A 13,589-nucleotide genomic window follows, 5' to 3' on the forward strand; every position below is an offset into this window, starting at 1 on the left:
AGTATGAGACATTCCCCCTCCCCCATGAATTTAAAGATATGGCCAAAAATTTTTTTTAAAAATGGCTACCGTGTAGTGCTTTAACTGGACCTATTTAGACAACGCCTTACACACTGGAGAAGGACGATACTATGTGAATCTAATAAGTCCACAAGACAATACTTCTCACTTTTGGCTGCCTTCTTCCTCTCCAGGGTGATGACAACTCCGTGAGGGTGGAGATTATATGTCTCTCATCATTTAAGCAACAAGGAAATAAATTAGTGGCAGAGTAAGGGGTGACTCGGTGAGTACATCCAATTGTTGACAGTTTTGGGTGGGAGAAAGTTTGCTATTATATCAACTTCTTAAAATAGTCTAGTGGAATTAACTTGGTTTCATTTCACAGAGATCTCCTGGAAGCGAGGATCCTTTAAAAATCCTGGAATATACTTGCAGTAAAAGAACAAAGCATACCTCAGCCTTAAACGACAGAAGAAGAATGTCAAGTGGGAAAGTGACATTGGTTTTCAGTTTGTGGGTTCTGAATCCACACAAAGACAGGATTGTATTCTGAAAACCTGAATTAATTATTGTCCTTACCTCAATCAGACAAATCATTATAATCCAAATTGTTAGTATTACAGTCACAGATATTGCCAAGATGACTTCGTTGTTATAGCCATATCGTGGAACTTCTTTCATGAGCTAAAAAAAAGAAAAAAGAAAGACCAATTAAAAAAAGAGAGAGAATGGAAGCTAACTTTTCAAAACCCCAGTATTCCAGTTGAGTAGCTTACAGGTTCTTTTGTTCTTTTTATTTTTTTTGAGACAGGATCTCTGTCACCCAGGCGGGAGTACAGTGGTGCGATCACAGTTCACTACAGACTTGACCTCCCTGGGCTCAGGTGATCCTCCCACCTCAGCCTCCCAAGTAGCTGGGACTACAGGCATGTGTCACCACACCCAGCTAATTTTTGTATTTTTTGTGAAGACAGGGTTTCACTATATTGGCCAAGCTGGCCTCAAACTCCTGACCTCAAGTTATCCACCCACCTCGGCCTCCCAAAGTGCTGGGATTACAGGCGTGAGCCACCACCCCCGGGCTACAGTTCATCTTGTGCCGTAATCTATTTCACTGTCTACCTGAGCAAAGTGGGAGATCACTGTCATGGCCTAAGTTACATGGCCAAGACAAGCTGTGGCCTGGGAGTCCCAGGTTCTCCTATGTGGGCACTGTCCTGGGATATGCTAAATGATCGGAAATCTGGGTCTCATGTTTCTGTGTGGTCCTCACCTCAGACGACTTCTGCTCTTTCTGTCCACTCTCAATATAGTTATCAGTTTTCCATTGGTCCGTATCCCATTCTGCCTTGGATGCCTTTGCTTCCTGCTGCTTGCTGAGAAGCTTCATCAGGAGGCCTGTTCGCAACATGAGCTTGGCACAGGTCATTTGCACATACGTTTCTGAACATTCCATTTTCAGGGTCCGGATAACATGAGACATGAACCTTCTCACATCCTCGTTGGGGATGAGGGACCGTAGCTGCTGGGTTAGCTGAATTTCAAACTGGTCACCTGGGGAGGAGAGCAATGGGTCATTGAAGCTTTTGGGCTCAGGGGACAGGTCAGTCCCCATGTTGTTGTGTTTCCATTTTGTGTCAGTTTGTGTAACAGTTGGCTCTAAGTTGAACGCAGTCCCAGCGGAAGCTGCCGCAGGAGGATGATTGTAGTTTGTGTTTTCAGAGATGATGCCTTCTGGCATAACAGTGTTTTCCATGAAAACGTTTTCTTCAGAGGCATCTCTTGCAGCTGTGTCTTCTACATGAGTGTTTTCTATAAAATGTTCTGAAGGAGCAGATACTTCCAGAAGAGGGTTTTCTTGAGGACTCAGGTCTCCTAAGGATGAAAAAACCCCTTGTGAATTTATGAGGCTCTTCTCTGCAGACACTGGCGGCCTCTTTGGGAGCATGAGTCTATTGGAATGTGCGATTGGTTTAGCAGCCTCCATATTTTTAACCCTAGCCATTGCCGTTTCTAACATTGAAATGGTGTAGGCTAAGTCTTTCCATCTGTCTCTGACCTGAGGTAGGGCTCTTGGGGGGCTAGAGGCAGAAGGCATGACCATGGAGATGGGTTTCAGCGTAGAGGAGACTGCTGCCTTATGCTCTTGGGTGAACGAAGGCTTAGTGTAGATGGTGTTTCCCGCTACCTTCTCAGGACCCTGCACTATGTGAGGCTGTTCCAGCTCCCTTGGGGCTGGACTCTCAAGCCTTTTTTCTTTGGCAGCATTGTCCACAAGTGCCTGGGCATCCTGTTCTTTCCTAGTGCTGTGCTTTCCCACCTCTTTGAAGTGTCTTTTCTGGATGCTCCTTGGGCCTGTGAGGACTCTGTTCACTCTCTGCAGGTTTTTGCCTACACCGTGAATCTTTACCAGGCTGTTTTCCTGTGTTTCAACAGTTTCTAGTTTATTTGGGAATATATGATGTTTAAATTTGTTACCTAGAAGGTTGGACTGTGAGGGGCTCTTTCTGTTGTTTTTCAAAATACTCCAGAGCCTATCTCCACCTTGTACATTTGAAAAAAGCAATTTAGCGAATGGTAACAATATTGATTCTGCATCTAGATCTGCTGAGAAATAAGGGAAGATGTGTCTTAGTGCACTGATATCATCACTCTTGTCATTGGTGTCTAGCTGCTCACCCCCAAAGCCTGACAACTTGATGCCGCTGCTGTCTGAGGGCGCCTCCGACTCAATAGTCAGCTCAGTGCTTGTGTGCTGCTTCCGGGCTTGTAACACCTTCATGAACGCTCCTTCTGGATTCCCTACAGATGCTTCTTCAGCTGTCAGAAAAGAAGAGACTGTTTTCATCATGAAAAATCTTTGATCATCTTTCATACTCAGTCCATAGCTGTACGCCCCAGTCACACAGAGTAAGAGTCAGCAAACATTCGATTGCCATTCAGAGAGGAGAAACATACACCCAAACCTAAACCTATGAAATGGCAACAATGAAAGGAGGAAAAGACATCTTTTGAAAACATGGCCATCTACTTGGAACATTCCATAGTGTGACATAGAGTCACTCTGCTTAGGATTATTCCGTTGATCCCCAGGGGCCAATTGCCCAGTGCTCGGTCAAAGCCCAAGGTGGAAGACAAGTGCTTCCCTGATGAGCTGATGCGCTGGCCTCTCTGCAGACTGCGCCGTACCCTGTGCTGTCCTGCCTCATATGCAGAGAGAGCACCAGGCTCCCGCTCTCCTCATCCTCAGTGGGCCCGTGTTCTTGCTACCATCACAGCTGAATGCAATGAAAGGCGGTCCTCTGAGAGGAGCAGGGTGGAGATGCTAAAGTGGATGCTCCCTCCCACTGCTGATAGATCCTCATCTGCCATGTGCTCCACCCACCCACCCCATTCTCTGCTCCCACATATCATAGCCCCCATCACAAAAGAAGCGACATGGAAAAAAACACTGTGTCCACCTTAGTTCTCTTCTTAAATTTGGGCAAGGATCCAGGGTGTAGGTTAAGAGATTTTTAATTTGCCAGATTGTATGCCTATGTTGTTAAATATACAGTGAATCTATGGTATGATAGCAGTTTCTGGATAAACATTACTTGAGGTCCTAAATGCAGAAGGGAAAAAGCAACTTTTGTCAGATGCCTCCTTTGCTTTCATTTCATCTCTAATATTTTGGATGGGGAATCATCCAAAGCTTCTGACTGCATGAAGGTCAAGTGTGCCAGTGTGCAGCTGGGCTTCTTTTCCAGAACTAAAAGTATTTTGGGTGGTGCTGAAGGCCAGCGGAAGAAGTAAAGATTGCAAGAAAAGAGAAACATGGGCTTGGGGAAAACCCAGAATTGGGGACAGAAGACCTGGCACTAGGCTACAGCACTCAGCACCTGTGATCTTGTTTTTCCTCATCTGTAAAAGGAGATTAACAATGCTTTTCTGCCCACTTCTTGGGGAGAAGGGAAGAATATAATTGTTAAAAAAAAAGTTTTGAAAAATAAGCAACACTGTCTTTATAGAAGTAGCTAAGCATTATTAATTATCCACCCCATATCACTGGTAGATACCTGTATTCAAGAAGTCACATTTTAGAAGTCATGAAGTTGGTGCTAATAAACCTAATCTACAGAAAAACTCTTGAAAGCACTTGAGCATTTGTCCTGTGAATAGAAAGGTTTGAGATTCGGAGCAAATTCAGAGTTGGATGGACTAAGAATGGAAAAGCCCTCCATTCCATTAGAAGAGCCAGGTAGCAATTTCTGGTTATGGAACCAGAAGCTCTCAGGCTTCAAATAAAACAGCATCTCTTCTACTCTTATAAAATTGTAAAAACAAAAACAAAACCGGATCTACATCTGTCCTAAAAGGCAGAGAGTAGTTGAGACCTCATGGATATAAAACCAGCTTATCAACTACATTGCACTATATGAAGAAATTATCACTGGGGGCAAAGCACCAAGCAGAGAGCACAGTACACAGTGGGTGGATGTTCATGTTATTCCCTCGCCTTCCCATTCCTTTCTCTTGGTCCTGTATGCATATGGAACTGTTCCATGATTAAATTTTGTAATAATAACTGAGAACCTGACTCCCAGCAAGGGAGTAGTTCAGAAGTTGAGGGAGTTTAAATCTGACTGAGTAAATTAAACAATTATATCATTAGCTTAAAATTTCATCAATAAAAAATAAAAATTTAAAAACAAATACTTAAAATAATGTAACAATTTATCACCAGGCAATTTGGACTCACGACAATGTACGGTGTTAATCAGACATTCAATATTGCAATGCAGCTTGACTGTCTCGCAGACAGCCTCAATGCTATTTTTAAATTGGCAGAGGCAGCAGGCCACATGGCTAGGTAAGATCCTATAGATGAAAACACAAAACGATAAATTAGTGGTAAAGCAGTTACTTGAGTAGGTAAAGGAGGCAGCCAACGCTACCACAGGGCTGGGCAAAAAGGCGTTACGGAGGCCTGTGGACTGGACAGTTGGGTACGAACCAGAAGGCCAATGGGAAGGAGGACACAGGTGCCCAACCGAAGGGTAAGCATGGCAGTGAGAATGGTATGCCTAGAATAAAGGTGATTGGGATTAGAATTGGGTGACACTGATCAGTAGTTTAATTCAGAGTCATCTCTTCCCGACTCAAAAGTCTCACTTTGGGCTGAAAGTACACCGAAAGAAGGTAGACTTCTAAGAAGAGTCTGAATAAGCCCCCAACTTCTGGAGGCCCTTTCTCAATTCCTGTTGGGAGTGGGAAATATTAGAAATTACTCTTGGCATTAAAAATAGCTCAGTGTAACCTGGATTGTGGGGTTAAAAAAAAATGGAGATTGCATTGGCTAAATCTGGACAATCTGAGCACTCAAAAGAATAACAACAATAAGCTACAACATAATCTATAAAAAATCCATGAGGAATGATATTAAAAAAGAGGGGGAGTTGTTCTTTAATGAAATAATGCTAGCTAATAAATGTAGAAGGAATGACAGAATTTTAAAAAGTGTCACTTTGCAACCACCAATGTAATAAAAATTCATTCAGACAAAGATTATCACTGATGGACAGTTGGGTGAAAAGACATTTGAGAACAGGATCTTCACTGATCTCAAAGTACCACCCCACAAATTTTGTATTAATTACCAAAGGGAAAAGTTATTTTTTATTTTTTTTATGAGACAAGGTCTCACTCTGTCACCTAGGCTGAAGTACAGTGGCAAAATCATAGCTAATTGCAGCCTCGACCCCCTGGGCTCAAGTGACCCTCCAAATTCAGCCCCCCAGGTAGATGGGACTATAGGCTTGCACCACCATCCCAGCTAATTTTATTTTTTTTATTTTTGTTATTTTTAGTAGAGACAGGGTTTCACCTTGTTCAGGCTGGTCTAAAACTGGACTCAAGTGATTTGCCCATCTCGGCCTTCCAAAGTGCTGGGATTACAAGTGTGAGCCACGCACCCAGCAAAATAACTACAGTGGAGAGATCTGGAAGATCACCTTAAGCAAGTGATCAAACTTAGCATTATGAGCCACCTGGGGTCGCGAGGCAGGAAAGATATGTCACCTGTGCAGTATTCTTCCCAAAGATGCTTAACTTGAATTTCATGTGGAAACAGAGAAATCCAGATTGTGGGACAACTTACAAGACAACTATCTTTGACTCTTAAAAAATGCCAATGTCATGAAAGATCAAAAAAAGTAGAGGCATGTTTTAGATTAAAGGAAATGAAGACATGACATGCAGTGCCTGATCTCTGACTGGATTCTGTAGTATTCTTTCATCTTTCTGGCATGTTTGAATTTTTTTCAAAATATAAATTTGGGCAAAAGAGATAACCAAGATAATTGATTAATTTATTGTTATGGCTTCTTGGGGGCAGTTTCAGAGAAATAAAAACAATCTCTGTAACTGGAATAAATTCTCAAGGTTAATCTTAAGCAGTATAGCATGGTCATTAAGAATACAGATTCCACAGCCAGACTAGGCTTAAATCCAAGCTCTGTGAATAATGTAAATTTGGGCAAATTGCTTAATCTCTGTTCCTTGGCCTTGTCATTATAATAGTACCTACCTCAAATGAGTTTTGAGGATTAAATGAATCTATACCTGAAAGATGTCTGGCACACAGTGAGTGATCAATAAATGTTAACTACTATAATTATTACATTACAGAAGTTGTAGGGGGGCCTTTTCTGAGTCCTCTAAAAGGATGACTTTGTTAGGGCCACATTAAGACTGTGGAAACAGAAGAGTATTCAATGGATACATGAAGTCTGTGAGTTAGGGGTACAATGTATAGAGTTTTAGATTAAAACTGCATCCAATAAGTTGGCCTGATACATCTTTCAAACCTATAGAGGAATAATCACACGTGACTAGTATTCCTTTGGGTCCAATAGAAGCCTCTGATCTTCATATAGATTGAATGTATCCAGAACCATAACCTAGCATTTTACTTACATAGCAACCTTAACTCTGACACAAAGATGTTTCTTTTGTTTTGAGGCTGAGTCTCGCTCTGTTACACAGGCTGAGTGCAGTGGTGCAATCTCGGCTCACTGCAGCCTCTGTCTCCTGGGCTCAAGTGATCCTCCCGCCTCAGCCTCCTGAGTAGCTAGAACTGCAGGTGCGTGCCACCACGCCTGGCTCATTTTTATATTTTTTGTAGAGATGGGGTTTCACCATGTTGCCCAGGCTGGTCTCAAACTCCGGAGCTCAAGCAACCCCCTCTCCCTGGCCTCCCAAAGTGCTGGGATTACAGGCATGAGCCCAAATGTCCCATTGGGACATTTTCACAATTGTCCCAATCATAACATGGCTTAAAAAATTCAGAATCCAATCAAACATCAGACATTGCATTTAGTGTTCATGATTTTTTTTTTTTTTTTTTTGTAGAACTTTAATACTTCTGTTTACAAAACTCAGGCATACATTTCAGTTTGTCCTGAACCGTGCCCAAGGCTGTGTGCTCATCCCTGCCAGGGTGTCTGTGCCCTTCATGTACTGCTGACCACGAGGGTGCAGAGCAGAGCCTGGGGTCCGGAGGCTTCGCTGGGCCTCAGTGGGAGGGGAATCTTAATGTGGCCCAGCCCAGAGGACCCTCCATTTCGTCGATTTTGGATTGGGCGACAGAGGAAGCAGATGTCAGGGATGCAGACATGCTGGCCTGGGCTCACTGGAGCCTTTGTTCTTGGCCCTTAGCAGCACGGCTGGGGCTGTGGTCCCGTGCGAGGTGTGTTGGGGGGGTGTGTAGGTGGCTGGTGGTGGCAGCTTGTGCCAGAGTGACACAGGCTTCTGTGGGCCTGGCTGGGGGCAGTTAAAAAGCTGAAAAGGTACTTGGCTTTGTGAGGGTGAGGCTTGGGAGGCAGGGCCCTACAGGAGGCCATGTTCTCTGTCCTGCTTGCGGGGGGAGGTAGAGGGGGAAGGTGGGGCAGATCCCAGCTGGCCTCTGTCTCCTGGCTGCAAGCTGACAGCAGGCCAGGGAAACAGTGAGGCCCTCTGCCCTGGCCCTGGGGAGACGGAGTGCATGTGTGAGGCTGGGGTACCGTGGCCCTGGAGTGGGGCTAGAGTTCATCGCCAGCAGCAGGCTTGTGGGGGGATTTAAAACCAGGGTCCTGTCTCTAAGCCACCCCACAGGGACAGTCAATCCAAGCCTGTTAAGGCCGTGGAACTCGAGGGTAGGCTGTGGGCTGGGCCCCCGTGGGGTCAGGACGGAGGTGGGGGCTGCCCTGGAGGAACATTAGTGTTTCTGAGAGCACCTTAGTGTTGCCCCGCCTGGGCCAGCTGGGTGAGGAGTTGGGGAGCGGGGAGGAGGCCGGCGCCATGGAGTGGGGAAGTGAGCCGTCACCATTGGGGGTCAGCGCTAGTGTAAACAAGCGTCCTCACCCACCCAGGTAAGCCTCCCACCCAAGTGTGGCTCCCTGCTGAGGGAGTACATCAAGGGCCTGGCCCTGGGTGGCGCCGGCAGGCTTGGACACCACCCTGGCAGCAGGAGCCCATGGAAGGCAGGAGACCTGGCAGGGGGTGCCACCCAGTGTCGATGGAGGGGCTGGGCGGGGACACCAGTGAGTCACTGGGCAGAGGCACGAGCACATCCACGTAGCTGAGCAGGGAGAAGCCCGACTGGACGTCCAGCAGGCCCTGGTACCAGTTCTCGTTGATCTGGTTGATCAGCATGAAGACATCGCCCTCATGGAAGCCCAGCTCCCCATCGTTCTCAGGCTGGAAGTCGTACAGCACCTTGCAGCTTGGCTGTTCTCGGGGCGGCACGCTCCTGCTAGGAGTCCAGATGGGCTTGTCGGAAGATCGTAAAGAGGATGAAGCTGCAATCTTGGGGAGTGTGGTGCAGGGGAAGCCCCTGTTGGACTGCTCAGGCTCTCCGAGGTCAAAGGGCTCCCAGGACTTGGGCTTATACTCCCGCTTGAGGTGTGAGGAAGCTTCCCGCATCTGTGCTGGAGCTTCTCCGCCAGCTCGTCCAGGATCTGCATGGCCTGCCAGTGGTAGTCCGGCTGCGCCTCCACCAGGGCCGGGAGTTGACTCACCTGCTCAGTGTCGGTCTCCAGGAGGTTGTGCATGCTGGTTTCTGCTACCTCCTTGGAGTCCTCAAGCTTCTCCAGTGCCTGGCGCAGCTCCTCATCGGGGATCTCGCCCTGCTGCTTCTTTTAGTCAAAGTCCAGGCGGCGGCCCTCCAGCTTCTGCACGTGGTGCTGGATCCCCTTCAGGTATTTCTCACACAGGTTCTGGAGGAAGTCAATGAAGTTCTGCTTGACCTCTATGTCCAGGGAGTTCTTCACTTCTGCCAGGTGCTTCATGGACTCGCCGGCATCCAGCAGTGCGTCACTGAAGTTGGACTCGTTGCCCAGCTCCTTCTGGTGGCAGATCAGGCACTGGCTCAGGAGCCCCTCCGACTGCGGGTAGCCGGGGTTCTTCACCTGGCCCCGGATCTTGCACACCGTGTTGAGCATGGTCAGCTTAGCCTGCGAGGCTGGGTTGGGCTGCAGGTACTTGATGGTCCTTGCCAGCATTTCTGTCAATGCCTTGCCTTGCTGATATCTCCATCTCTTTGAAGTCATCGTCCAGCTTGGTCCCCTCAGCCCCTCCAACCTTCTCACTGACCAGCTGGCTCGCCTTGTAGAACTGCTTCTTCAGCCCTGCAACCGACATGCTGCCTCCCGCCGCTGAACCTCCCTCCCGGACCGTGCCAGCGACAGTCTCCCAGGTGTGCGACCCTCTGTGTGCCTCAGGGGCCCCACCACGTGCTTGCCAGCTCTGCACCTTCCCCGGCGCTGCCTCCAGTTCATGATTCTGAAGTCTCCTTCAATCTAGATCTGTTCGCAGGATTGTTTCAAAGTATACTGACAAAACTTTGAGACTGTAAATGACCTGAGATATACATTATCCTTATTTGAGAATAGTAATTTTTCAATACGCAAGAAAGATCGTTACACATGAGCCAAGACAAATGAGCTGGCCTACTTACTTTGTATATAAATGTGTAAACTCCTCAAGACTTCCAATAACGAACTCCAATGAGGAAATTTGTTCAATGTCTTTATGTCCTTGGTGACAAATGGTTACAGACAATCAGAGCATTTTTCCTACCCACTAATGGTCAAGAAAAAAGCAGACAGATCCTCACTATCTTAGAGAACTAAGTGAGAAAGTTGTTCGATGAAGAGGACTTCATCCAGAGAGGAAGGGGTCTAGCTCACAGGGAAGATGCTGCAGGAGGCTGAGGAAAGTGAGGCTAGAGCAGTAAAACAGATCTGACAACCTGGTGAAGATAAGAAAGTGACCTGACAAAAATGAACGGAGCAGAGTGCTAAATGAAGGGCCCTTTCCATGCTAATCTTGCAAAATGCCCTCAACCAGCCTTAGCATAACTGAGTTTCTATTTAGCTTGTCATATTGTGGAGGGTGGTGGTGGCACAATTTAAGTTGCAGTAAGTTGTGTAACAAACTCACAATAGGGCCCTGCAGAAATATATATATACATATATATACACATATATACATAAAATATATATATAATATATATATAATATATAAAATACATATGCATATATGAATATATATAAAATATATATACATATATATAATATATATGTATATATAATATATGTATATATATATTTTTAGGCAGGGTCTTGCTCTGTCACCCAGGCCGGAGTGCAGTGGTGTCATCTTGGCTCATTGCAACCTCTACCTCCTGGGTTCAAGCGATACCCCCGCCTCAGCATCCCTAGTAGCTGGGACTACAGGCATGTGCCATCACACCTGGTGAAGATATATATATATATAGATGATAGATAGATCGATAGATAGATAGATAGATAGATAGATAGATAGATAGACCTATATCTACAAAGAAGGCCAGGCATGATGCCTCATGCCTATAATTCCAGTACTCTGGGAGAATGAGGCAGGAGGATCACTTGAGGCCAGGAGTTCGAAACAAGCCTGGGCAACACAGTGAGACCTCATTTCTCCAAAAAATAAAAATAAAATTGCAAAAAAACAACAACAAAAATAAACCTCACACCATATATGCGAATTAACTCAAAATGGATCATAGATCTAAATGTAACTATACAATTTCTGGGAGAAGACATAGAGAGTAAATCTTTTCCACTTTGGATTAAACAACAGGTTCTTAAAGATTTCTTAGGTAAGAAACAAAAAAGCACAAGCCATATAAGAAAAAATTGCTAACTTAAAGCTGATCAAAATTAAAAACTTCTGCTCTTCAGAAAACTTATTTATTTTATTTATTTATTTATTTTTTTGAGACAGAGTCACTCTTTTGCCCAGGCTGGAGTGCAGTGGTGCAATCTTGGCTCATTGCAACCTCCACCTCCCAGGTTCAAGCACTTCTTGTGCCTCAGCCTCCTGAGTAGCTGGGATTACAGGAATGGGCCACCACACGTGGCTAATTTGTGTATTTTTAGTAGAGATTGGAGTTTTGCCACGTCTGCCAGGATGGTCTCGAACTCCTGACTTCAAGTGATCCACCTGCCTCGGCCTCCCAAAGTGCTGTGATTACAGGTGTGAGTCACTATGCCCAGCCAGAGAACACTTTGAACAGAATAAAAAGACAAACCACAACCTGAGAGAAGATATTTACCAAACACATATCAGTAAGGCCTTGTTTTTTGTTTTTATTTATTATTTAATTTTTGAGATAGTATCTCACTCTGTGACCCAGGCTGGAGTGCAGTGGCGATCACAGCTCACTGCAGCCTCGACCTCCCAGGCTCAAGCAATCCTCCCATCTCAGCTTCCTGAGTAGCTGGGACCACAGGTGAGCACCACCACACCTGCCTAATTTTTATGTTTTTGGTAGAGACAAGGTTTCACCATATTGCCCAGGTGGTCTAAAACTCCTGGCCTCAAGCAATCCTCCTGCCTCAGCCTCCCAATGTGCTGGGATTATAGGCATGAGCCACTGTACCTGGTCCCTGAAAAGACTTGTATCTAGAATCTATAAAGCACTCTTTTTGTTTGTTTGTTTGAGACGGAGTCTCACTGTGTCGCCCAGGCTGGAGTGCAGTGGCGTGATCTCTGCTCACTGCAAGCTCTACCCCCTGGGTTAACGCCATTCTCCTGCTTCAGCCTCCCGAGTAGCTGGGACTAAAGGTGCCCGCCACTACGCCCGGCTAATTTTGTGTGTGTGTGTGTGTCTGTGTGTGTGTGTGTGTGTATTTAGTAGAGACTGGGTTTCACCGTGTTAGCCAGGATGGTCTCGATCTCCTGACCTCGTGATCCACCCGCCTTGGCCTCCCAAAGTGCTGGGATTACAGGTGTGAGCCACCACGCCTGGCCTAAAGCACTCTTAAAACTCAATAATAACGAATCTCCAATGGGATTACAGGAGGAAAAAAAACCCAATAAAAATACTAATATCCAATTAAAATATGGGAGTAGATTTGAACAGTATAGTAAAGAAGATATTTGCACATGAACATTCAACATCATTAGCTATTAAAGAAATGCAAATTAAAGCCACAATGAGATTCCACTACACATCTAGCAGTAGAAAGGTGAACATTTCTTTAAAAACTCAAATATAAGAATCTGCTGGGCTGGGCCATGCATGGTGGCTCATGCCTGTAATCCCAGCACTTTGGGAAGCCAAGGCAGGTGGATCAAGTGAGGCCAGGAGTTTGAGACCAGCCTGGCTGACAAGACGAAACCCTATCTCTACTAAAAATATAAAAATTAGCTGGGCATGGTGGTGTGTGGCTATAATCCCAGTTACTCAGGAGGCTGAGGGAGGAGCATCGCTTGAACCTGGGAGGCCGAGGTTGCAGTGAGCTGAGATCTTGCTGCTGCACTCCATCAACAACTCTGTCTCAAAAAAACATCTGCTGGGCCGGACATGGTGGCTCACGCCTGTAACCACAGCACTTTGGGAGGCCAGGGGGTGTGGATCAGTTGAGGTCAGGAGTTCAAGACCAGCCTGGCCAACATGGTGAAACCCTGTCTCTACTAAAAATATAAAAATTAGCTGGGTGTGGTGGCGGGTGCCTACAGCTACTTGGGAGGCTGAGGCAGAAGAACTGTTTGAACTCGGGAGGTAGAGGTTGCAGTGAGCCGAGATGGCACCACTGCACTCTAGCCTGGGGATACAGCAAGACTGTGTTGCAAAAAAAAAAAAAAATGCTGAAGATGTGGAACAACTGTGACTCTCACACAATGCTGGTGGAAATGTAAAATGGCACAGCCACTTTAGGAAACAGTTTTGCAGTTTCTTAAAAAGTTAAATATACACTAAGCATGTGAATAATCCAACTCCTAGGTATTTACCCAAAGAAATGAAAACATAGGTTCACACAAAGACCTGTATATGAGTGTTTTTAGGAGTTTTATTCATAATTGCAAAAAATTGGAAGCTACCCAAATGTCCATACATTGATGAATGGATAAACAAACTGATACATCCACACAACTGGAGTACTACTGAGCAATAGAAAGGAGTGAAGAGTTGTCCCTCGGTGTCTGCAGGGGATTGGCTCCAGTACCCCCCGCAGATACCAAAGTCCACAGATGCTGAAGTATTTTATATGGAATGACATAATACTTGATATAAT

The 13,589-nt window shown here is 45.6% G+C and overlaps 1 protein-coding gene and 1 pseudogene across 2 annotated transcripts in view; both read right to left on the minus strand.

Annotated features, from left to right (window-relative positions):
• Positions 1 to 432: 432 nt before the first annotated feature.
• LOC101178607 (leucine-rich repeat-containing protein 37B-like) overlaps positions 433 to 13,589 on the minus strand; it is a gene marked incomplete at its 3' end in the record, with an annotated part of 30,154 nt that continues 16,997 nt past the window's right edge. Inside the window, exons 9-12 of the mRNA XM_030808761.1 lie at positions 4,745 to 4,863; positions 2,555 to 2,823; positions 1,277 to 2,425; positions 433 to 687 (exon numbers count right to left, since the gene is read on the minus strand). Coding sequence (XP_030664621.1) covers positions 433 to 687; positions 1,277 to 2,425; positions 2,555 to 2,823; positions 4,745 to 4,863 — 1,792 coding nt within the window. The remainder of the gene's footprint in view (positions 688 to 1,276; positions 2,426 to 2,554; positions 2,824 to 4,744; positions 4,864 to 13,589) is intronic.
• On the minus strand, positions 8,837 to 9,698 carry LOC115833948 (annotated as a pseudogene). Its single transcript, XR_004029131.1, has one exon. The product of XR_004029131.1 is annotated as an endophilin-A2 pseudogene (transcript).

This window comes from Nomascus leucogenys, unplaced genomic scaffold (assembly GCF_006542625.1).
Source record: "Nomascus leucogenys isolate Asia unplaced genomic scaffold, Asia_NLE_v1 001153F_51892_qpd_obj, whole genome shotgun sequence".
NCBI lineage: Eukaryota > Metazoa > Chordata > Mammalia > Primates > Hylobatidae > Nomascus > Nomascus leucogenys.